Source organism: Vidua chalybeata, chromosome 29 (assembly GCF_026979565.1).
Source record: "Vidua chalybeata isolate OUT-0048 chromosome 29, bVidCha1 merged haplotype, whole genome shotgun sequence".
In the NCBI taxonomy this organism is placed as follows: domain Eukaryota; kingdom Metazoa; phylum Chordata; class Aves; order Passeriformes; family Viduidae; genus Vidua; species Vidua chalybeata.
Genome location: NC_071558.1, coordinates 2,518,766 through 2,544,188, shown reverse-complemented (window position 1 = coordinate 2,544,188; position 25,423 = coordinate 2,518,766). Strand labels below are relative to the sequence as shown.

Genomic DNA, 25,423 nt, shown 5'->3' with positions numbered 1-25,423 from the left:
ATGTCCTGTCCAGATCTGAACATGTCCTGCCAGCAGCTCAGCGCCTTCCAGCGCAGCTCTGCCCTCTCTGCTGCCAGCCCCGGGTTTTGGGCACCTGCCCTCGGTGCCGCTGCTTGTGCCCTCGTGTCGCTGCCTCGCAAAGACCACCACCAGCACCAGCATCCACACGGCACGGCACGGCACGGGTCACCTCGGTCCCCACCCCGGCTCCAGCAGCCCCACGGGCTGATGAAAACCCCGGGGATCTCCCCATTCCCCAGCTGGGCCGAGGGGAAACCAGCGGCGCCCGCTGGCACCGGCTCCCCTCGGGGGGTGCCCGTGTCCTGTCATCGCTCCCAGGAGCCGACCCTGCTCTGGTGGGACGGGATTTTGCAGGATGGAGGTCTCACAGACCAGGCTTCCCACGGGGGTCTTGCTGCTCCTAACCCAGAGGGAGGAAGACCAGGAGCAAGTGGGGTGTCCCCATCGCTTCAGCACCCCGAGGGGGTCATCCCAAAAGCCTGGGAAGGATCGTGGGGGCAGCTGAAGCCAGCGAGGGTCAGTCCAGTTGGTTCACACTGCAAGAAGGGGTCACCAAGGGCACCCTCGTGGTGGGAGGGAAGGGGAGAAGTGCAAGGACCTGGCTCGGTGGGCACTGCAGAAAAGGGATGGGTGCAGGAGGAGGGGGCTGTATTTAGTTATCATTATTGCTGGTGAATTAGACCAACAAGCCATTTTTAGTCACCTATCAAGGAAGATACAAGTCAGAGCAAATAGTTAAGGTCATGGGCATTTTTCTTGTTTTTTGTTTTTATTATTTTTTTGTTTTTAAAGATTTTTTATATATATACATATATTTAAAAAGAGGAAAAAAAAAAAAAATTACGCAAATTTGTTGTTTAAGCCCCGCAACCGGGCTCCCCATGGATGCCAACAGGCAGGGCCCGGGCTGCCCCTCTCTGGGTGCCCCATGGGGCCAGGGAGAGGCCCGAGCCCCCCGAGTTCCCTGCAGCCCCCACTCGAGGCAGAGGTAGCTCTCGGTGCATTTACAGCGCCTGTTTTTTCTTTCTTCCAAAGTTGCTACATCAAAATATGGAGTCGGTGGGGGGGTACAGCGGGAAGCAGGGGACAGGGAAAAATCAAAATAAAACAGGGGCCGAAATACTTCTATTCATTTTAAACTAGAACTGCTACATCAAGCTTTTTTTTTAATATATATGTATATGTATATATATATGTGTATATATATATATATATATAAAGGTTATTGGAACTGAAGATTTTATTCAAGGCCAACTTGGAGACTTGAGTAGGAACCTCATCTGCAGAGAGGGGCAGCCCCCCCAGGACAGCCCCACTCTGGTTCCCAACAGCAAGCATTGGACGTTTGTTTGGGTCATGATTCTCTTTTTTTTTTTTTTTCCCTTCTTTTTTTTTTTTTTCTTTTTTTTTTAAAAAAAGAAAGGGGTTTTGTTTTTTTTTTTTCTCTAACGTTTTTTTCAGCATGCAGGAGGCTTTTACATCGTTTTCGCTTGTTAAGGTGAGGGAGGAGGTACAAGGAGCAGAGGTGAGCCCCCTGTACCTTCCCCATTCCCCACCTCCCTACAGTCAGTGCTAGAACAGGTCCCCCCACCCCAGGTCCCCAACACAGGGGTCTCCTTCCCCCCTCCCCACTCCCACCCACCTCTTCACAACCTGGCATCAAATAAAGACATTGATCAAGAACTTGCTCACATTACCACGAACAGACTCCACTCAGCCAAGAACGACTACTCACTCACTAACACAGCTCAGCCCCTCCAGCACCAACACCAACACTTCTGAACGCCCCTCCGAAGGGTGGCTGATCCCCCTGCCCACCCCCCCGACCCCCACCCCCCGCCCCCCAGCTCGTGCTTCAACCACTCTCTCTTCATCAGCGGGAGAATTCTGCGCAATGAACGGATAAAATACAACCCTGGGGTGGGGAGGGCAGGACGCGGTGGAGAAGGTGGCACTGGGGAGGGGAGAGGTTCCCAGAGAACAGGAATGTCCCCCTCTCCCTTCCCTTCCCTTCCCTTAACTGGGACCAGACTGAGGCCAGATTTCGAATGAGAATGGGTCAGTTTTAGGAAGAATGTGGCCAGTGCTGGCCAGCCTTTGCTGAGGCCACGCTGCCACGGGGAGGGACGGCTGTGCCCCAGGACAATTCGGGACGTGGGGGCTCTGGGGGTTCATCCAGAGCACCCCAGCCCTCCATCACCCCACAGGCCCCACACCAGTGGGTGCAGAACACGGCGCCTTCCCCCAGGAAGTGCTCGCATCCCGACCCGGTCCCGGTGTGAACGGCCGTGCAGGGCCAGGGGTTCTTGGAGCTTTGGGGAGGAGGGGAGTACCAATCCTGCCTGCCGGTGTCCCGTTAGCACGGCATTGTTACTTTTGTCTTCACTTTTTCCAAAACGTCAGCATCTGCTACAGCCTGGGAACATTGCCCGCCCCTCTAGTCTGCCCCTTCGGAATGTACTACTGTTGATGCAACACAGTGGAGGCATCCCATCATCCCACCATCATTTCAAAACCCTCCAGCTGGTGTCTGGAGATCAAAAGTGGATCTTTATCAGCACAGAGCACCAGCACCACCTGCCCCAGCACAGTGAGCTCAGCCCCCTCAGTGACTGCAGCCACGGCTGGCCTGAGCCCACTGGGCCAGGGCACAGGCAGCAGCTGGGAGCAAGTGGCAGCAAACCAAGCAGAAGGGAGGATGTTCCCAGGAACATTATCACGATGAAAATAAAGTCTCCTGTAACTGAAGGGAATAAAAAAAAATCTCAGGTGATTTTTTTTTTTTTGCTTGTTCGTTGTTTTTTTTTGTTTGTTTTTGATGTTAGAACTGTCTGTGCCAAGTTGTGAAACTTGTTGGTTCAGTTCTAAATCAGAGTCCAGGATCTGTGAGCAGAAGTTAAGGGGTAGGAAATGGGGAAGTGGTGGTAGTGGGAGAAAAATTATATATATGGGTTTATATACACACATATATATATATATAGGTGCTTGATTAATTAAGTGCCTATATATATATATATACACATATATTTATAGCTGGGTGTACTGGTACTCAATAGGTCAATCCAACACATTTTTAACATCACAGCATTTTGGCATCCACAGACCAGCTGAACAAACCTGATGGAGTGAAGGTGCTGGCCTTGCACCTTGCATGCGTTGGCACAGGAGCCAGATCTGAAGCCCATCCTCTCCCACTTCCCAATGGTTTTAAAGTATCTCATTTAACAAAACCAGGAGTCTTGAAATGATTAAAGGATGTTCAACAAGGCAATTTTTTTTTTTCTGTTTTGTTTCGTTCTGAAAAAAATATAATATATAAAAGTGGCCAACCTCAGGAAGATCCAGGAAAAGGACAGCTGAAGAGGTTTTGGTCCATAAAGAAATACTTTTTCTTCTTTTTTGTTTTTTTTTTGTTTTTTTTTTTTCCCCTACTTGGTTTGGGTAACAAAAGTTTTGGTCCAGTTTAAAAACGACGACAACAAAATTATCTCTATAAACTCGGGGTTTTTTTTTTTTTTTTTTTTTTGCTCTCTGTTGGGATGCATGTTGGTTTCATATGGGCTCATTGCCTGTATTGCATGATCGTCTCTCTTAGGTTTTGGTGCAATAGGTATGTTTTTTTAAGAAAAGAAAAGCACAATGTTCTCTGTGTGTGTGTGTGTGTGTGTAGCTGCAGCTGGCATCACTTGGAGGAAAGAATGAAGAGTGACCTAGGGAAGCGTGGAAGTCGATGCACTCCCCCCATGGACGGGAACTCGGGAGTGCTTTGGAAATACCCTGTTAGTGACTCCTGATTGGACTGATGAACAAATCCCTGCTTGGATAAGGAAAAAAGAACAAAGTTCCAGACTCCGCGGTGGCTCAGAATAACAAAATAAATGCTCGTCGCCTGGTGTGATCCCAATAGGTTCTTCCAAACCTTCTTCAGTTTCACTGGCGTCGTTTTTATTTCTTCACCTTCTCTTTTTGATTTTCTTTTTTTTTTTTTTTGTGTTTTTTTGTTTGGGATTTTTTTAGAAAAAAAGGAAAACAATAAAAGTTCTTTAGCTGTGATTTTTTTTTTTTTTTTTGTTTAAATCTTTGAGGTAATACAGTTGTGCCCTCGTTCTAACAGGTTCCCAGAGGTTGATGGTTTTTTCTTTCTTGTTCTTCTAAATCCCTGTCATCCGTTTTCCTTTCTTTCTGTTGTTTCTTTCTGAGCTCCCAGTTGGGCCGACAACCCTGGGGGGAGGAGAGTGGGGGCTTCAGGCCAAGACAGAGGTTGAAGGTGGCTGGAGAAAGGCTGGCAGGGCCCTCCCTGCATCCCTGCTCCCTCCCCAGTCGATCCAGGTGGCCTGGCTTGGTCATCACCAAGAAGTCCCAATCTCACCACCAAAAAAAACTGAACGAAACTGCTTTGCTTGCGAGATCCGAGTGTGCGTTCTGAGTACTTGGTTTACAAAAGACATTGCAGGCTGGAGCATTGTTCGCCCTTCAAAATTTCTGGCTTTGCTATTCACTTTAATTTTATTATTCACTTATTTTTTTTTTAAAAAATAACATACATTGCTTGTAAAATAATTTCTTTTCTTTTCTTCTTTTTCTTCTTCTTCTTCTTCTTCTTTAAATTAATTTATTCTTTCATTCTTTTTTTTTTTTGTTCTTCAGATGTCATTATTATTATTATTATTATTATCACCATTATTATTATTATTATTATTATCATCATTTTTCTCTCATGGACCCCCCCCCCCCCCCATTCTCCCTTCCTACCCCCACACCCCGCCCCCCCCCCCACAACGCCCTGCTCTGTCTCTTTAGGAAAATATTCTAATGGCCTGAGTGGCTGCCGCGTGGCAGACGGGGCACTCGGGATCAGTCCTCTCGCAGATCCTCACGGCACACTCCATGCAGAAGAGGTTGTGGCCGCACGGCACCAGCGCGGCCGTGACCTCGCTCTCAAAGCACACCATGCACTCGCGGCTGCTGGCCACGGACGTCCGGGCAGCGGCGGGCGTTCCCAGCTTGGAAAACCCCTGGAGCGGCTCCCCCTGCGACCGCCGGGGCAGCCCGGAGAGGCCGGGCTCCGGGATGGACGAGGACGGCGAGCGGTGGGAGTTGGGGTGGATGGTGCCGGTGCTGCTGGAGCGCTGCTGCTTCGAGAAGAGCACCGAGACGGGGTTGGTGTTCTCCTGCCCAGCCCACATCGGGGCCCCTGACTCCGGCACCCCGTAGTACAAATCCTGCTTGTTCACGCCGTAGTTGGGGAAGAGGTAACCGTAATTGAAGTCGTTTTGGTCGTTCAGCCGGGGGGTCTCGTAGACGGGGTCAACAGAGCAGTCGCCGATGCAGCCCAGGCTGTTCTGGCGGAAGGTGGAGAGGGGCTTGCAGCCCGGCGCTGGCGTGTGGACCCGCCAAGCCTCTGAGTAGCGGTTCTCCATGCCGGAGTCGGGGCTGCTGGAGAGGAAGTCGTTCTCGTTGTTGTACTCCAGAATCTTGCCTGTCCTCACCGCAATGTGTGTCTCGATCTCCTCCCGGGCGCGCTCCACGTTGCCGGGAGCGCCGGTGATCTCAAAGACAGGGTCCCGGTCTCGGCTGGGCGTGATGATGTAGGTGTTGGTCTGCTGCTGGATCCGCTTGATGGTGGCTCCCTTGGGGCCCACCACCAGCCCCACCACGCGGTAGGGCACGCGCACCCGGATGGTGACCTGCCCCGGCAGGGTGGGTGCGCTGCCGAAGGTGGTGCCCGCCTTGTTGCGGGAGGCCCTGATCATGGAGAAGTGCTCGGCCGCCGAGATGATCTCCCGCCGGGCCATGGCCACGTCCTCCCGCCGCCCCGTCACCATGAAGACCGGCTCCTCTCCCCGCACCGGGGTCTTGATGTAGGTGTTGGTCTTCGCCCGCAGGGCTTTGATCTTGCAGCCTTGGGAAGAGAGAGAAGAAGGCACAGCAGTTAAACGAGGAGGTCGCACCGCTCGCCCCGCTCTGCAGGACGCTGGGCTGAGTGGCCACAATCTCCCGTGCCACCTGGCAGCCACTGCGCAGGACGTGGAACGAGGGAAAGGCCCTATCCCCCTGACCCTGAGGGGAAATGCCGGAGCGAGGTCCGCCCTCACCATTCCCAGAGACTCCCTCCCCTCAGGAGTGCCATGCTCCCTCGTCCCCCAAAATGGGGATCACCATTTTGTGTGCTGCACCCCACCACACCATCCTCCCCCGAGTGCCTTCCCTCAGCACTCATCCCTAAGATCTCCCTTCCACGCACCCCAACACCACGGAGTAATGGGGGATCCACCCCAGGCAGCAGTGGGCTCTGTGACAATGCCTGTCCCCAGAGCCCCAGGGTGGCCCCCCAGAGACAATGCTCATCCTTGGGCACTGGGGACAGGGCTAATGCATGGGGCAGCCTGGAGGTCACAGGAGAACAGAGGGATGCCAGTCCCACAGCCCCTTGGCCACCCTGTGCCAGCTCCCAAGGGGAGTCGCCCACCTTGACCCCAGAGAGCCAGAGGATTTTGGTGCTACTGAGGAGGTTTTAGAGTGAAAGCCGTGAACTTTAGGCGGACAAGTTTGGAGGGGAGTTGCAGAGATGCAGCAGTTTGGGACTCCCCACTGCAGATATGGCAGGACTGCAAATTCCAGCAGAGCCACATGGCCAGGGGTAGCAGGAGGCTAGGATTTGCTTTGGGGCTGAAACAGGAAGAAATGGGGCAGGGCTGCCCTCTTGTGAGCTCCAGAGCAGGCTGTGCAAAGATTCCTGCTCCAGGTGCTCAGACTCTCTCTCGAGATCACTGGCCAAGCAGTGCTTTTGTGTACCAGTATCCACATCCCAGAGCCCATTGAGCCCATTCCCCAAATCCTAGAACCAACCAAGCCCATTCCCCCAGCTCCTCACAGCTCAGAAAACAGCCTTCTGCTTTCCCAAAAAGGGCAAAAGACTTTCCAGTGTGTTTTGGCTTCCAAATGATCTTTTAGAGGGTCTTGATCCAGCTGATAGCTTCGGGTTCCCAGATGACACCAGGATGCCATCAAGCAACTAAGAGTTCTTACAGATGTGGCACAGTTCTCTAAACTACTCCTGGACCCCTCCTTGCTGCTGTCCTGCCCCTCAGACCCCTCTCTCAAAAAGCCTCACTTGGTGCCCCGAGGCATGCCCCGAGCCTGGCACCAAGCTCCAGTGCAGACTGGGGGTTCTTCTGCAGGAGGTGTGCTCTGGGCTCAGATCTCAAAGAAAAGCTAAAACCTGTGATTCTCCCGTGCACACCAAGTGAGGTGAGCACTTTGCTGCGGTTTCCCGAGGATTTGGGTGTCTGACTCAGGGCTCACAGAACCACAGGATGAAGACACAGCACTGGAACTTCTGTGAGATCCCCCAGCACCTCCTACCCCACCTTCTCTCCCCAGAAAAGACCATCTGTATGTACTCTGACTACCCAGCAGGTTTTCTCCACACACTCCACTGACATCACACTTCAATGCACAGTGACCTGCAAACGATGGCTCTGCAACCACCAAATGCAGATTCCTCAGCTCCTGGGCTGGAACATTATTATTTATACAGATCCTGATAAATAACAGCATCTCTCAGGCTGGGAGCTCAGGGCTGCCACTCACCCACAGCTCCCCTCGTGGGACACAGGCTGGTGACATCGGGGTGCTCCCTGGACAGCAGCACCCCGTATCATTGGCAAGAACTGAAGCCCACACCTGTGGCGATGGAAACAGCCCGGTGCCACCAGAGCTGGCAGGAACACGGGCACCGTGGCACACGGGCACCGCGGCAGCTGCTGCATCCAGCAGTGCCCGGCGTGGAGCACGCTCAGCCCGGCCAGCCGTGCTCACACCGGGCACAGCACGGGCACCAGGCACAGAAACCACACAGGCACCGGGCATAGCGCTGCAGGGGCATGGGCACCGGGCACAGCACTGCATGGACACTGGGCACGGCACTACACGGGCACCAGGCATGGCACGGGCACCAGGCACAGCACTGCACAGGTGCCAGGCATGGCACTGGGCACAGCACTGCACAGGCACTGGGCATAGCACAGCACGGGCACCAGGCACAGCACGGGCACTGTGCATGGCACCGCACAGGTGCCAGGCATGGCACCAGGCACGGCACCACACAGGCATGGCACTGCACAGGCACTGGGCACAGCTCAGGCACCAGGCACTGCATCACACAGGCACTGGGCACAGCAGCACGTGGGCACTGGGTATGGCACCACATGGGCACCAGGCACGGCACCTCACAGGCATCGGGCACGGCACCACACGGGCACCAGGCACAGCACTGTGCCAGCAGTGGGCACAGCACCACATGGGCACCAGGCACTGCATCACACATGCACTGGGCACAGCACCACATGGGCACCAGGCACTGCATCACACAGGCACCGGGCACGGCACCACATGGGCACCGGGCACAGCACCACGTGGGCACCGGGCACAGCACCACGTGGGCACCAGGCACGGCACTGTGCCGGCACCGGGCACGGCATCACATGGGCACTGGGCACAGCACTGTGCCAGCAGTGGGCACAGCACCACATGGGCACCGGGCACAGCACCACACGGGCACCGGGCACGGCACCACGTGGGCACCGGGCACAGCCCTGGCCAAGCACGGGCACACACGGCCCCCGGCACAGCCGTGAACCCACTGCCCCTCGGAGGGTCTTGGCAGCAGCACGGGACACACGCCGGTAAATCCGAACTTCACTGTCAACTCCCACTGTGATTTTTAACTCCTCAGAGCTAGCTCAGCTCCCGGAGCCTCATTTCCCGTTTCTGGAGCAGGAATAGCTGTCTCCTGCCTTGTGCTCCTGCAAAATTTCCTCTTAGCTCCACATCACAGCGCTGCTGCAATAAACCCATCTCTGAAACAGGAATTCAGTGTTCCTGGGGAATGGATATGCCAGATCTGGCACAAGGAAAATCTGGGAAAATCCCCAAATCCAAACCAAATCCACCCCCTGCCAAATCCAGTGTAGCTCACGGGTTACTCCCCAGAGTTTGCACCGTGAGGTAAATTTGTGATGCTTTGTTGAATAAAGTTTCCAAACAACCCATGGGGACCAGTGGTCACCCAGTGCTATCAGTTCCCAGGAAACTCAAAGGACAGGACCTCATGGAGCCAGGCACAGCTCAACTGTAGGAGAAACGCACACAGGCAAAATCCATAATAAAGGTTCATCCCAAGGAGAGCTGGATAAAACCCTGAGAGGTCCCCCGTGCCCTCTGGCACCCCCGGCAGGCTGGGCTGTCCCTGACCCCACTGCTGGCAGACATTTCCCTGCCCCGCTCCTGTGCTGCTCACTCCCTCTCCAAAGAGGGAGATTCCATCTTAGGAAGATTAACCGAGATGCCACCATTTCCCCAGGGATATCACCAGAGCATCACATGGAGAGACAGGGGTGCTCACAGCAGGCATCAAGCTGAAGATGCCTCCCCGTGCATCACCCCAGGCTGCAGGAGCGCCGTGGAATTCCGCAGTGACCCGCGCTCTGCCTCTGGAGCGCCAGGCTCGCTCTCCTGTGCAGAAAAGACCTCGGGCAGGCGTGAGGCACGGCTGGGATTGGGCTCGGCGTTGTTCTGAGCTGTGGGACAATGACGGCGTGTGGGGGAGAGGGATCTGAGCCCGGCAGGACAGGAAACAATCACCGAGCCGACAGGGAGGGTCAGGCAGGCAGAGCGGTGACAAAGGACGGGGGCTCCATGCTGGGGACAGATGGAAGGGAGCAGTGGCGAGGAATACACATGAATGAGGGCAAATGTAAGCACGTTACGCAAGCTGGAGGAGTGGGAGGGAGTTAGGGATGGAGCAAAGGTGGTGGAAATCGAAGGGAGAGGCACACCCTGATCCCTCCAAGGGAGGAGGAGAATGAGGTGTGTGGGAGCAAAGCCAAGACACCCCAAAACGGCAAAGGGAAGGTGGGCAAGGAGAGAGCACGGCAAGAGGGAGGGGAAGGAGGATCTGGAACGGACAAAAGGACGCGTGGTGCAGTCCGTGGTGTGAGAAGGGGGGGAGGAGGGAGGGTCTCTGTGCAGGCCTGCAGACGGGAAAGCCAGCTTTGTGGAGACAGACAGATGGGGATCCTGTGCTTAAAAACAGGAGAAAATCACCTCCTAGGAAATTAGACCAGCTCCAGCAAGCCCAGCAGCCCAGCGGCCCCGACCTCCAGCAGCTCTGAACTGGCACAGACAATGGCCAAACCATCAGCAGCCCAAATCCAGAGAACTCCACAACTTCCAGGGGCGCTGCGCTGGTTTACATCAGCTAAAACCAGGCTGGGCTTAAACGTGATTTACTCACTTAGTGCCCAGGCTCCGAGCCCATCTCAGCCCCATGCCTGACTGCTCTGCACACTAAAAAGGGGCTGAGCCTGCTTTGAGAGCACCTTTTTCTGATGGAGCACATCTGGATCAGGATGTGGCCCATGGCATCCCAGCCAGATGGGCAGCACACCCCGATGTGCTTATTCCGAACAAAATTTGTCCTGCGTGGGGTGTTTTTTTGACACTTTCCCTTCATGCATAACTGAAATTTGAAAACACCATGTAACAAAGCATTTTACTCGGGGGATTATTCAAAGGGGAGGGAGGTGGAAGGGAGGGAATTGCCTAGCAGGTGGTGTCAAAATGAAGCTAAGGGAAGAAAGGGACCCATGAAAGCAGCACCAATACATAACTTGGTGCATGTTCTCCTCGTTATGGCAGCGCACAGACATCAGTGTGTCGATCGCTGGCAGACCCCTGCCACTTAGATTTCTATATTAAACAGAGAATTAAGCCCTTTCTCATTGTGTTTCCACAGCCTACCTTCTGTTATCCTGGGTTTTGTCAATAATGCAGATCCCAAAGCATTCCATAAGCTCAGTTCCTCCCCTCACCCTTTTTTCTCTTTAATTTCACTGATTACCAATTGACTCAAAGTAAACGTGTTTGCAAATTACCCGAGTACATCACAAACATTCCCACACAGGACCAAACCCTGGAGGAGTGGAAAGCCTCTGGTGCCCAGACCAGTCAGCTAACTGGAATTAATCCGCAGAGCAGCCATCTCTGGCTGAAAACATATAAATAAATTGAGTCTAGACATTGCCAAGATGGGTGGTGGGGGTCAGGGGGAGCTCTGGATGCACAGCCACCTTCTCATCTCTGCTTTCCCCTGCATCACAGCAACAAATCCATCAAAATTAACAGAGAGAGCTCTAGGAGCTTGGTTCACCTCTCCAGCAAAGACAGCTGCTCACAAGGGACACGAGGGTGCTGGATGCATCTGATGTCGTTTCCTTGGCATGAACCCATCCCAAATATTCTCACTCTGAGCAGGCCCAAGCCAGTGTGATTTCACAGGACCTCAGCAGGGCTTACCCCAAGGCTCCCAGGCATAGAGGATGATCAGAGCACGGAAGGGATGTGCCCAGCACAGCACCACGGTGACAATGCCACCAGGGCAGTGCCATCACACACAGCTGTGCCTGCGGAGCAGATCCCTCAAAGAATTTCACTTTGGTGTAAATTCAGAGTTAGACCTGCTGGTGACCTTCTCCTCGGTGCTGCCACAAGGCCAGACCCTGCACAGGTATATTCTGCTACTGGTGCAGTCTAGAGGCTCCCACCTGGCACCAGCTGGCACCTCCAGCCCAGGAGCATGACCCTGACCCTGGAAGCACCAGAGGAGCTGTACCAGCCACAGCAAACAGCTCCGGAGCCAAGCCCGAGGTGGATCTTTTTGTTTGATTGACTGTGTTGTGGTTTTATTTCGGAAAACACACCCCACAAATCACTCCAGGTCCTGATATTTCTTGTTTTCATCAGATACAAAGTAATCTCTACAGACAAAAGCTTTTTATCCCTCTTCTCATTTATGGCAAGGCACTGTTAACACTGCACAGATACAAATTACACCTGCAAACGCCCCACGCAGTCCCTTCTGGCACTGCTAGTGGGGTGCAAGAGGGTCTAAGGGCAAATTAGAACTTGGTCTTTTTTTCTATTGTAGTCATAAAATTGAAGAGGATCATAAAATAAACAACCCTCAGCTACCTCGGGTAAGGTGGGGCATTCTTTTCCCCGTTAACATGAAAGCCTTGTTAAAAGACAAGCACACAAAGAACTTCACAAATAAACCCTCCTGACGGCCTGTGGGGTAAGGTTTTGCTGCATTGAAGACCTGATGAAAGTGGTGTCAAAAAAAACACAAATGCACACAAAAGGACCACAACCAACCAACTAAATCTCTTTGCACGGAGGGTTTATTGTCCTGATGATGCAAGTTGTGTTTACAAGAAGGGGAAAAACACCACCCAACACACCATGCCAGGAAAACCATCAACTGCCTTGTTCCAGCGCGGCGATTTTACGCTTTTTCACATTGTGGTGAAAGTTGTTTATGAAAAAAAAAAAAAAAAAAAAAAAAGCCAAAAAAAAAAAAAAAAAACCAAAACACCCAAGCAGAAAAAAAAAACCCAGCGCCACAATCACCGCCTTGTGCTGCAGAGGAAAGTTGGGAAGTGGAAGCCCCCAGCCCCGGCAGCGATGCACGGCGTGGAGTGGGTGTGCCCGCGGCGCCCCGCACAATCCCGCGTGTGCCATGCGGGGCCGGGCAGAGCGCGGGGGAAGCGGGGCACGGCGAGCGCCGGGGGGACGCGGGGAGGGAGGGGGCTGCCAGACAAAGGCGGGGGCCCCCACCCAATGACAGCACGCTTTCCCACTGCCCTAGATTCCGGGCGGCTGCGCTGCGGCGCGGTTCACTCGGTCAGCGCGGCACCCAGCAGCCCGAGCCGATGCGCGGGGGAGCGTGCGTGTCTCCCTAGCAAATTCCCTTTGTCTCTCTCTCTCTCTCTCTCTCTCCCAGACCCGTTTTCTCCTCCCACCTCCAGTTCAAACAGCACCAAGTCGATCCCGTTCCGCACTTTTCCCTGGCGTAAATTCGGACCGATTCTCATTAACACTTCCTAACGACCCGACACCGACTGCGATATCTCTCCCCCTTTAAGGCCCATCCCGAGCTGCCAGAGCAGCGTACGGAGGTTGCCTTCAGACCCGACCGGATCGGGTGGCTTTCGATCCAAGATTTCGGTGAAGCAAGGAGACAAGAAGATCTGCTCCCCTCGCTGCTCCTCGGATGCTGTGCATGCATCCACCTCCACAGGGTGGGTGGGGGAGCTGCCATCATCAGACTTCCTCAATGGAAAAGGCTTCCTCGGACTATTTTTAAATGCTGAAAGCATTGGAGCATGTTTGGAGCTACACAAAGAACCCAATCACCTGGGTTTAGTGAAGCTTCTTGTTATTTGACTTCACCTTGCCAAGAAAAGAGCAATTTATGTTAAGATCCTCTCTCGCATAATCTCATTCCTGGTGACAACAGGCTGGTAAGAGCAAGCTGGGAGGTGCTGCATCAAAGGGTGTCTGTGAGTACAGGTGACAATGGATGCTATTTACTGTGATGAGACCAAGAACCCTTAGAAGGACCAAAAATCCTTAGAGAACCCAAAAATCCTTACAGGGAAAGTCTTATCTGGGAGTGGGCGCAGCAAGAAGCCAAAGCAACCCCAAACCTTCTCCTGACACCTGCACACGCCAGACACACAAAGAACCAGCACCACGTCTCCCTAACCACAACATCTGGCCTTAAATGTGCCCTTCAGTCGCTCCCCTGGCTCCACTGGCAGCAGCCCAGCTTGTCTGTGGGAGCGGGCAGAAAAGTTGGATACGAATCTTGATCTGGCTAATCCACACCCACCTCGGGTCACTTGTAGGGAAGAACCACAGCGACTGAGGATTTCTGCCCCTGCCTAATTTCACAGTCTGCACGACCAAAACGTGATGCCCTTCAGACACTCTCCATTCCTCCCAGCACCCACACCCCATCTCAACCCACATCCCTTGACGTCCCACCATCTAAAAATCCTACTGCAAACCCCTCCAAGTGCTTTGTCTTTACAATTTCATCGGCACGGCCGTGAGAGCCAGCACAGCCATGGACAGGCTGTTGCAGGCAGGACACCCACAACACGAGCTGGGAGGAGAAATACGAGAGCCACCGAGCACCCTGATGTGCCACGCAGGCCTGGACTGGCTCCAGAACCAGGGAGCACTGTCAGTGCCATGGCACACACCAGGAGGTTTGGTCACCCAAACTCAGCACAGCTGGAGTTCACACACGTGCCAGGGGAAGGGGGGAGGACCTGCAGGAGCCCTGACTCAGGCAGAGACTCACCCCTGCCCCTTCCCCTCACTGCAACAGGAGGACAGGCGTGGAGGTCATCGCTCCACCTCCAACCAGGCAAGGGGTGTCACTGCCAACCATGTCCAGGGGTCATAGGCACCAGTCAAAGGGATTCTTGTGACTTCATCCCCTCGTTCTTCCTTTTCCAGTTTCCTGTCCTCCAGTTTGCAAAGCAACCCTTGGCGCATCCCACCAGCCACCCAGCTCTTTGCCACCGACCCTGGAGCACCGTGTGGAGGAGCCTCTCTGGCCAGTTCCCACCACCCCCCCTTTCCACAGCCCACCACCTCATGCCAGCCAGTCCCCCACCCCAGCAGGCTCGTGGCCACGCTGCTCAAATTCAGCGCACAAAGCAGCCCCAGCGCAAACTGGAGCAAGGTTTCCAGCAGGAAACCTTGGATTGGCTCCTCCGGGGCACGTTCACAGCTCCTGGGGAAAGCAGGAGCTGCCAAGCTCAGGTTGAGTTCCTGCAGCATCTCTGGCTTGGAGTGAAGCCACCCCCTCTGCCACAATTACACCTCTTCACAAGCCACCCTTACAGACATTCCAATAGAAATACATCGGGATTGAGCCTTATTTACACTTAAGTGCCTTTTCACTCCTTTGGCAAAGTGAGGGGTGGCCTGATAGCAGGTGGAATTCCCATGGCCAAGTGTGTGCACCAGGGCCCCTATGCCCAGATCCAGGCCTCTCATATCCACGCCTGCCTGTGAGGAACACTTTCATAGATGGTTGATATTATTATAAAATAATCTGAAGGGATAGTATGTTTCTTCACAAAATAGTAAGTTGAAGAAAAAGCTAAACCCTGTTACCAAGTAAAGCCGTGAAAAAATCTTTATTTCATTATTACTTTTTCCCCCCATCCCTTTTTCAAGATGTTTATCACCCTGTTCACAGGTACCTATAAAACAATTGTTTTCCTAGAAAACCATCGTCACAGGAGTGGTACTACCAAGGGATGACAATATGGGATTCCTGGTCAGGCATCCATGAGAGTCCAGGAATCAATCCCCTGAGAGCCCCACACCCAGCTCCAGACCCTCTTAATCCGGCCTTCTACACAAAAACAAGGCACAGGAGACAGTGGAGACATTCCTGCAGGCCTTTAGAAACAAGTGTGGGCCATGATCTCTGCTGGAGTGAAGAGCCGAAGCTACAGGGACTGTGCTGAAGGAATCCCCAGCACAGGATCCATCCCACCCACCTCCACGATGGGGCACAGGCTGCACCATCTGCCCCAGCAGCCAAAGGAGCACAGCCACAGCTGCATCTGCACAGCTCCAGCACACTGACATTTCGGTTTCCCAGATGTGGGAAAACCCTCACACGCACAAAAAATGGTGGAAAAAATCCAGGTCTCCACGGTCCTCTCCATCGCTCTGGACACAACAGGCACGTGCTGCGTTCTGAACACATCGAAACACACCCCCTTCTCAGGAGTCTGGGGCAGCCGTGAGATCCTGGAAGAAAACAGCCCTGGCACATTTCCCCTTGGTTCCGCCTGCCGAATCCTCTTTCCCAACTTTATTAAACAAAGGGGGCCTGATTCTCCACGGCCTCACACACACCAGTGCAGAGTTGGTGCTGAGCCCCACCGTGTCTGCCCGCGCTCCACTCCCGGCAATGTGAAGGCAGCACAGGGAGGATCGGGATCGGGGCCAGTGGGATCTCCTGGGCCAGACCCTCACCCCTTCCTGCCCACCTCCCCAGTGAGGGGCCCCCATCCCAGTGTGAACGCCAGAGCAAGAGCGGCTCCCTCGGCTGCAGATGCCCCAAGTTTTGGGGAGGTCAGCACCCCCCGGACTCCTGCCCACTCTCCATCCCGGAGAACCGGGACCGGTCCGTGGGAACCGGACCCTTGCTCCAGGGGTGGGAGCAAGCAGAGCCTCCCCATTGTTCCAACCGCACGCCCTAGCGTCAGAGATGTCCAGCAAGGAACCATTTGTGTCCCTCTCCCCGTGGCTTCCCCTTGCCCAGCTCAGCCCTTCTCGGGGCACTGGGGGTCATCACCCCCCGGCTGCCACCACAAACCCTCTGCTCAGGGCCCTTCGATCCCAACCCACAGGGGAGCATCTGCCCACGGAGCCGCAGGCTCTGCCCATCGCACTTCCAGAGCGTCAAGTTACTTGTTCAGAGAAAGAAAGAAAGAAAGAAAAGCCCAACACTTAGCCGCACTATTATTATTTTTTTTTTTTTTTCCCTCTGTAGCGACACAAAACTTCTCTCAGCAGCGCCGTGCCCCGACTCCCGCAGTGCCCACGGGAGGCGCGGGGCCCCGCACCGCACACCCGGGAGTGGTGGGGGTGGGCGAGGGGTGACTTAAGAGTGGGTGTGGTATGGAGATATATATATATATATATATATAGAGATATATATGTAATTTTTTTTAAAGCCCTCCTCCATTCCACCTCGCTCCGAACGGAGCCGTGAGAACAAAAGCATCACTGTGGCGGCGCGCGGGCAGCGGCTGCGGGGGGCCCACGCGGGACGGCGGGTCCCGCTCCGGGGTCCCCCCGCTCCGGGGTCCCCCCGCTCCCGGGGGCGGCGGGAGGAGCTCGGCTCCCACCCGCTCACCGGCCGCTCGGACCGAGCCCGGCACTACCACACCCCCTCCGCCCGGCCAACAAAGGGGGACTCCGAGGCGCGGGGCCGGGCTCAGCCCGCACCCCCCGCCCTTCCCCCGCCTTATTCCCAGTTTTTTTTTTTTTTTTTTTTTTTTTTTTTTTCTTAAGGAGAGCGCGGTCGAGATCGGCTCTTTGGCAGAACCGGGGAGCGGCGCGCGGGGCTCCGGTGCCGGCAGCCGGACAAGCCCCCGCAGCATTCCCACAGACCCCCCCCATCCCACCCTTCCCCAAAAACCTCCGTGAGGCCACCCGCCCACAGCCCGGGAGCCTCGGGCTTTGTCCCCGGCGGGGCCGAGCGGCCCCGGCCCCGAACAATGGGCGGGAGGGAGCGGCGGGGGCGGCGGCGGGGCCCCCCGGCCGCGGGGGGAGTGTCCCGGGGCCGGCGAGCGGCGACACCGGGGGAGATCGGGGGTACCGGGGGGCCCGGCGCTCACCTTGCCGTCCCACGATCTCGGCCACGTGCTCGGAGCTGGGCACCGGGACGCACTCGGTGGTGTTGGAGCTGCTCTTGAGCCGCAGCTCGGCCTCCTTGTAGAGCGCGCACAACTTGGGCTCCGCCGCCCCGGCGCTGGGCGCCGCCGAGCCCTTCGGGGCCGCCGGGGGCGGCGGCGGCGGCGGCGGCGGCGGCGGCTGCTGCGGCGGCGGCGGCGGCGGCGGGGGCTGCTGCGGCGGCGGCGGCGGCGGGTTATTGTTGTTGTTGTTGCTGTCCTCCACCAGCACCACGGCCGAGGAGGAGGAGGAGGAGGAAGGCTCGCCTAGCCCCAGCAGGCAGAGCTGGTCCAGGGCGAGCTGCAGCGCCCGGTCATCCTCAAGCAGCGCTCTGTCTTTGCCGCTCCCACCGAAACAGCCTAAATCGCCGAAACCCCCGTTCCTTTCCATTATCCCTGGGACTACCAGGCTAGGCATGGCTAACAAAGGCTTGGGAGGGGGCTGGGGGCTGGGGGGGGGGGGGGGGCGAGAGGAGGGGAGGGGGGGACACAAAGAGCTCGGGAGGGAGAAGGGAAAAAAAAAGGCAGAGAGAGAGAACGAGAGAGAGAAAAGGACCCTCCGCCCCCCGCCCCCCGCCTGGCCAAGCCCCTTTCCCGTGTAACCCGAGCCCCGCGCCCGCCGCCTCCACCGCGGTCCCCCCGCCGACGCCCCCGCCCCCGGCCGCCGCCGCCGGGGGGTGCGGGGGGTGCGGGGGGCGCGGAGCGGAGCGCGGCCCCGCGGGGGGAAACTCTTTTGTTTGAAGGCGGCTGGGCGCTGCGGGAGCGGCCCGGCCCGCGGGCTGATGGGGGATGTAGTCCGGTGGCGGCACACCCCCGCCCGCGGCGGCGGGGACCGGGGCGGCGGGGACCGGGGCGGCGGGGACCGGGGCGGAGGGGAGCGGAGGTGGCGGGAGCAGGCGGTGTGGGGAGGGGGACCCGCTGTGACACCGGGAGGGGGATGTGGGGGGACCCGCGGTGACACGAGTGGATGTGAGATCTTGTGGGGACCAACTGGGACACGGCGAGGGGGTTCCAGGGGACCCACGGTGACACGAGTGGAGAGGCTGCGCGGGCACCCACGGTGACATGGGTGGAGTGGGGTGTGGGGGACCGCCTGGGACACGGAGTGGGGGGGGGTTGCCGTGGGGAGACACATTGTGCAGAGGGTGGAGGGGCTGTAGGGGCACACACTGTGTCACGGGTGGAGGGGCTGCAGGGGGACCACGCGGTGCCACCAGGGGAGGGCAATGCAGGAGGATCCACCATGTCACCGGTGGAGGGACATGCCATGACACGGGGGCGGGGGTACACGCCGTGACACGGGTTAGGGAGGTGTGAGGGGACCAGCCGTGCAGGGAACGGGTGGAGGGGACTGCGTGGGAAGCCACTGTGACACGGCTGGAGGATGATGCAAGGGGATCAGCCATGCCATGGGTGGAAGGGACTGTGGTGGGACCACTGTGCAATGGGTGCAGCGGGCTGCAGTGGGATTCCCTGTGTCACAAGTGGAGGAGGCTCCTTGGGGACCCACCATGTAGTGGGTGGGTGGGTGGAGGGAGCTGCATGGGGACCCACTCTGGGTTCCAGGAGTGACTCACTGTGCACACCCCTGGCACAGAGGGACCACAGGAATGAAGGATCTGTGAGGGGACCCACTGAGTGCGCCCAGCATGGAAGGTCATGAGTGGAAGGGGTCTATGTGGGGACCCAACATGTGCCCCACACTGTGGAGGGGTCATGGGCGAAGGAGGGTTTGTGTGGGGACCTGTTGCTACCCACTCATGAGGGGTGCTGCAGAGGTGTCCAGGGTTGGGATCCATCCAGAGACCCACAGGCACAACAGGGATCCCTGGGAGGAGTGGTGGCTCAGCAGGGACACCTTGGGTACAGGCTAGCAGGGCGCCAGGGTCAGCGGGGTGAATGGTGGCACAATGGGGCAGGACCCCCCCCCCCCTCCCATGGACAAGGAGCTCACTGCTTCGTCCTTGTGAAGGAGGACACGGCCTTCCAAAAGGCTTCCCCACAAACATGAGGACTTTGGTCCTGCAGTGGGAACTCCCCTGACACAGCCACAAGCATTTGAGGGACAATACTGCAGGCCTGGGAATTATGGAAAAGAAGAAAGGGGAGCCCCCCAGCCCCCCAGGGCCTTGTAGTGGCTCCGGGCACAGCGAGGCTTGGTGAGGCTGCTGGGGCTCAGCTCCCCACCCTTGGCTCTGTGCCCCAGTAAAGCCCTCCTCCTGCAAACTGGGAATGCTGGGGGGGGGGGGGCTGTGGGACAGCCCTGCTCCCTGGGCTGGCCTTTCTCATTGAAATGAGGAGGATTCAGCGTGGAGGGAAGCATTGACAATTGCTCCCCAGCTCCCAGCCAGCCGGGGCTGGGCGGTGAGTGTGCGAGCGCGCGGTTCTCCCCTCGCCCCTTTCTTCTCTTTGAATCAAACCAGATGTCTCCCATGAAATGAGATTGCCGGAGCTCGCACTGGAGAGGGACAATGCAGAGGGATGCGAGGCTCCCGCCGAGCCACATCGCGCCGCAGCTCTGGCAATGGCAACGGCTGCGGCGAGGGCTGGGGGGTGGTGGCACCGGTGCCTTGTCACCGGGGCTGGACCTTTCTACCCCCCCACGCTGTATCCTGTAGGATTTGCTCTCTCTGGGATCCTTACAGGAAGGTTTTTTCCTTTCCCCCCACCTCCCCTTTCTGGGTCTACCAGCAGAAGATCTCAGCTGCGGCTAAACTCGGCAGATGGGGCAGCCAGCACAAGGAGATGGCTCATCCACTGACTCAGCCGGTAAGGTGCTGCTGGAGCTCTCCCTGTGAGTTTGCCCAGGCACTTTGGGAAGGGAAATTTTTGCTCTCAGTTTTGGTTTTGGCGTCCAGGTTTCCTGATGTGTAGTACAAACTCAGGGAGATGCTGGGACACCAGCCGGAGGGGCAGATCCCCTCTGCGCAGGACCCGGCGTGGAGCTGCTGTGGGTTAGAGCTTTGTGGTGGTTGTGCTGTAGGTGTGCACAAAAAAGAGGGGAAAAAAGTAAAGCTAAGGGCAGGAGAACCCACCCACTGCTGTGTTTCATGCAGCTCATTTTGGTCATGGTTGTAGAACAGTGTCCTGAATTAGGTTTTATTTCTTTTTTCACCGTTGTGTGGTGATGGGACTCCTGAGAGAGTCAGTTTGGGATGTTTTCTTTCGTGGCAGTTTGGGATATTCCTTCTTCTAAGAGGTGTCTCTTTGTATTGGGGTGTGATGGATGGTGGCTCCACAGGGCACACACACATCCCATGGCAAGTTTTAACACAGGCACTTGGCTGGGTGTGCCCCATTAAATGGCCAAAAATGTGCATTTAATGCACATGGACGTTCACACACACACACACACACTGCTGGTTCCCTTGCACACACCTGCTGGCTGTGGCTCCCTCCACGCTTTACAACCAGGTGCAAGCCTTGTGTGTGTCTGTGTAAGCATGTGCTACAGGTGCAAACACACAGGGTTATGTACATTGAAATATGCCCACAAACCACACGTGTTTGTGTACGAGGCATTTGTGTGCACGCATGTCTCCATGCAGGGATGCTCCCAGTGTGGACAAGGATCGTGTGCGTGCCCATGTGCTGGTGGTGGGAGCTATGGTGTTCTGCCCTGTAAATTATGGACTTTTCACTTGTCCAGGTTGGATCTCAGTGAGGCTGGTAGCAATGCCTGCTCTGGAGGCAGCACGTCATTTTAGGGACGTGGTTTTGCTTCCACCTCCATTTTAAGTTCTGTCACAGAGGTCTCAGGAGAAGAAAGTGCCCCTGGAAATCAGAAAGTGAAAGGAAAAAAAGGGAAAAACTGTGGACCTCCAGCTCTGAGCATTCCAGCAGCATGAACCAGTCCCAGAAATCACCAAACTGACTAAAAAGTTTGTGTGACTCCAAAAAAAAAAAAAAAGAAAATTGAGTTCCTTTTCATTTGCCTTTTCCTGAGGCTGTCAGATTTCACTCTGGTTACATCACCTTGCTATTCTGCACAGCCACAAGGTCTAGAAACTTACTTTAAAAAAAACCAAAAATTCATACTCGCACAGATTCACATGACTCACAGAGCTGGGAATTTAAGGCAACCAGAAATGCTCCTAGAAAAATCACAGGAACTGGCAACATGGGCAGTGACTAATCCTGATGGGTCCCTGATAGCAGCATCTCTCAGTTCACACAATATTTTGGGGGCGTAGCTGGGCTACGACCAAGACTTTGATCCTCTTCCCAGTGATAGCAGCTGCTTGGGAATGATCTTACCTCCCGTCTGGCATCGCTGCCTCTGGGGAAGCTGGATTTCAGGAGTAATTCAGGTTAAAGTTAGCTCTGCCAGGTGGCTTGAGCCAGCTCCATGAGCTGGAGTAGGTCAGAGGGGCTCACATCGCGGAGCTGTTGGGGGCTGGATCATTCCCAGCTCCCTGGCTAGAGAGGTAAAAGGTTATTTTTGGGGGGCAGGTAGTGCTGGATTGCGAGTGAGGATTTCACCATGGGTGTAGTCTCTGCACAGCTCTATCCACTCAGCGAGCACCCCTGCCGAGGTTTTGGCAGAAACGCAGCGTTTCTAGTTAAAAAGCGGGTATTTCCAAATGCTTTAAAATCCACATCCCCGAATTACTGTCGGGGCCGGGGGGGGGGAAGTATTAATTAAAGCCTGGGACGGCGGCAGAGTCCTTGGAGCAGAGAGGTCGGGATCAGGCAGCGGCATCACGTGCCCTTTCCCGAGGCAGGAGGCTGCAGAACGATCAAAGAAAAGGGAGAAACTGCAAACTGCAGCTGCTGCCGGTGCCAGGGCCAGCGGGGAGGGGTGGCCGGGCACCACGGCTGGTGACAGAAAGTTCTGTGGGAGGCAGGAATAAAGCTGACATTGACTGAGGAGGTGCCAGCAGCCTGTCCTTAGGGCAAAACAGCGACTTAAGAGTCACCATCAAGAGCTAGCGCAAAGAGAAACTTTCTGGATGAATTTGTGTCATCAATGTGAAGCCGAATTTGGCGCTTCCCAGTGCTGCATCCCTCTGCCACCGACATGACCCAAGTCTGGGGGAAAGGTGGCAGCTGCTAGGAAAGGTTTAATGCTGTGGAAGCATCCCACGTCCCATAGACTGAGGTGATGAGCTGATGGTGGGGAGGAAAGGGGGAGAAAACACCTGCTTGGAACCAGGACACCTTTTTTAGGCTTTTCTTCATTTTCATCTTGCATAGAATCATAGAATATCCCGAGGTAGAAAGCTCAAGCTGGGATACCATTGCCACGAGTGCTTTGAGACATTATCTCCCTGTCCCCGGACAGATCATTTCAAGAACTGCTCAGCTGCACGTGAAACAGAAGTGTCCCAAATGCTGGGAAGCTGGCAGGGCTCCCTTCCACTCTGAGCCCACGGGCTGGCCATTCCCAGCAGGACATGGCTCAGGGGGGACTCCGTGCTGGCCGATCCACCCGGGATGTCCCCCCATCCCCGACTGTGTCCATACAATTCATCTGCTGCCTGTTGACATTAAACCTCTTTGCTTTGTCAATGGGACTGGCAGCAAGAGGAGTCTCACTGTCCGTGGAAGGATCCTGAAGTGCTTTGCAAACATTTGTTAATTAAGCTGTTCTATGAGATAAGTAAATTAGCGCAAAGCCTGATCCAAAGCTCCTTGAAGTCCATTGGTTTTGGTGAGCCCAGGTCCAAGGGATCAGGCCCAGGAGACCAGATTTTAAAACCCCTCAATTTTGTTAAGAGCTCAGCATATTGGCTGCAGATGGGTGCTAAGCTACAGGGACAATCTGGCGCGGGGATCGCGGGTGCCGCACCCTTGGCAGACTTGGTTGTGTTCGTAACGTGGAGGGTTTGGACTTCTAGTCACGAGGGGTTTGTTTTTAACAACTGCACTAAGGTTGCTGAAGAAACTTCTGCTGAAATCTGGATAATTTTAGGTCTGGGATCAAAAGGGGGTGTTCAATTTCAAGGTCACGCTCTCCCCTTAATCCTGCTGCTTATACATGTTGCTCATTTTCCAAGGAACACGTTTTCCCCCCGTTGGAATCCCATCTTCTGCGAGCAGACAATTCCCGATTTCAATTCCTAAAACATCAGAACCACCATGTGTTTCCTTGGGTATATCCTCTTTTGAATTTTGTCCAGGGGCACGTTGAGGTTTTGGCACTTAACCTGTGTCTGAATCTCCAGAAATCAGCCCAGGAATGCCGGCACAGCTGCGGATCAGCTCCGTGAGCATCACACCCACCTCCACCGTGGTGCCGGTGGGGCTGGGTTCCTGCTCCCTCTGCCTGCCTGGTGCATCCACCATCAGTCAGATGCTTCCTGGACGTGTCAAACCCGAGGCCCATGTGTTGGCCAGATGGTCCATGTGTGCCCAGCAAATCCATAGGATTTGTTGGATGTGTTGGAGTCGCTGCACGTTCATTGTCAAGCTGCGCAGCGCATGTGCACATATTTCTGTCCAGGAGATCTTGAAGGGAAACACTTCTTCATCCAAGGGACTTGCCTCTCTCCTGTTATCCTGACAAATGAGCCCTCTCTGTAAGGGGCCACCTGAGAGACAGGGACGGGCCGTGTTCTGAGGACAAAGGGAAATGTCTTCAAACCAAAAAGAGGGGAGATTTACGTTAGGTATTAGGAGGAAATTCTTCCCTGGGAGGGAGGTGAAGCACTGGCACAAGTTGCTTGCAGAAGCTGTGGCTGCCCCATCCCTGGAAGTGCTCAAGGCCAGGTTGGGTGGGGTTTGGAGCAAGCTGGGATAGTGGGAGGTGTCCCTGCCCATGGCAGGGGGATGGAACTTGATGAGCTTTAAGGTTGTGTCCAACACCAATCAGCCCATGATTCTATGATTCTGTGATTTCCAAATTCAAGACAGGAATGTGAGTCATGGAGTCAAACCAACTTGTACTAGGTGCAACAAGAGTGGCACTGGCATTTCTGTGAGCTACACACGAGCTCCCTCAGCACAGTCACATCTTCCCACTTGGAGGCTCAGTGCACCCACTTTTAATGCTCTTTCTAGTTATGAGTTATTTTAAATGAAAACAGGGCAAGTTTATAGGAGGGGTGATGCCCAATGACATCCCATTCTTTCAGGAACATGGATGTGGGTGGTGTTGGCTATTTTTAGCCAAGGAAGGCCAACAAAGAGTTTTGAAGCATGGATTTGGTGCTGGAGAAGAGTGACACTGATAATTCACACAACATATACAGTTAAATACATGTGAAAGAGATTTTTTTACCTTTTATCTGGGTGTTTTCTTGCTGTTTGTAAATCTCGGTGGAGTTGGAATGCACGGTCCTTAAGTCTTTTGTGTCTTTCTAAGCAATTTGAGCGAAGTCATGCAGCAGGTCCAGGGCGTAGTCCAGAGAGCCAGCATCCTGTTTTTTCTCCTCTGGACAAGTGCTACCACTCCAATTTTGTGCAGAAGCACCTTCCCCTGTCTCACTGCCTCACTTTTCCCCATCATATTCCACAACGGTTGTTGCACACTTTGACAGAGATGAGGAAAGTCATTACGTTGCAGGTGATGCCTCCTTTCCAGGGAGGCTCTAATCATCCTGTCGTGCTCCAGAGCTCTTCCTGTCGGTGCTAATTTTAGTCTCGTGGTGGAAGTTGCTGCCGGGTGCTCGGGCTGGGATGGAGCCTGAGCCACGCAGGTGTGCTGCAATCCTAATGCTGCTCCTGCATCCTGCACGGCCCGGCAGTCTGGATGTCAGACCTCGTTGGGAAAAGTCTAAGGAACACATCCCGGCGCTTTTTCAGCTGTTTTGCACTTGCTTATGCCAGTCCAGGGATGGCTGATGCCTCTCCAGAAGCACAGCAGGGACAGTGGGGACCTGCTTTTCCAAATGGTTCAGTCTCATGCCGGCACCCAAACCAAGGGCCAGGTTTTCCCAGGTGTTCACATCCTGGCTCTGCCTGTCTGGGCAGGCTCCTGCGGGAATGCTGAGTGATTCTGAGAGAGCAGGCCCTTGCTCTGCTGTGCAGAGAAGACCTTGTCAGCACAGGGACTTTGGGCACAAACAAGCAGGTGAGGCTGTCAGGTCTTTGCATTGATTTTCTCTCTGCAGTTCCAGATCCTT

General features: G+C 55.2%; 1 protein-coding gene across 1 annotated transcript; it reads right to left on the bottom strand.

Moving 5' to 3' along the window:
- Positions 1 to 4,805: 4,805 nt before the first annotated feature.
- MEX3A (mex-3 RNA binding family member A) lies at positions 4,806 to 17,775 on the bottom strand. Its single transcript, XM_053966978.1, has 2 exons — positions 17,304 to 17,775; positions 4,806 to 5,923 (listed from the first exon to the last, which is right to left on the bottom strand). The coding sequence occupies exons 1-2, from the start codon at positions 17,773 to 17,775 to the stop codon at positions 4,818 to 4,820; spliced, it is 1,578 nt and encodes a 525-aa protein (XP_053822953.1). The 3' UTR covers positions 4,806 to 4,817.
- Between the last annotated feature and the right edge of the window lie 7,648 nt (positions 17,776 to 25,423).

Bases quoted from the DNA above. Each gene is read 5' to 3' on its own strand.
- MEX3A (XM_053966978.1), bottom strand. From the start codon at position 17,775: ATGCCTAGCCTGGTAGTCCCAGGGATAATGGAAAGGAACGGGGGTTTC. The intron at 5,924-17,303 runs GTGAGCGCCGGG...TCTCTTCCCAAG, and splicing joins CGAGATCGTGGGACGGCAAG to GCTGCAAGATCAAAGCCCTG.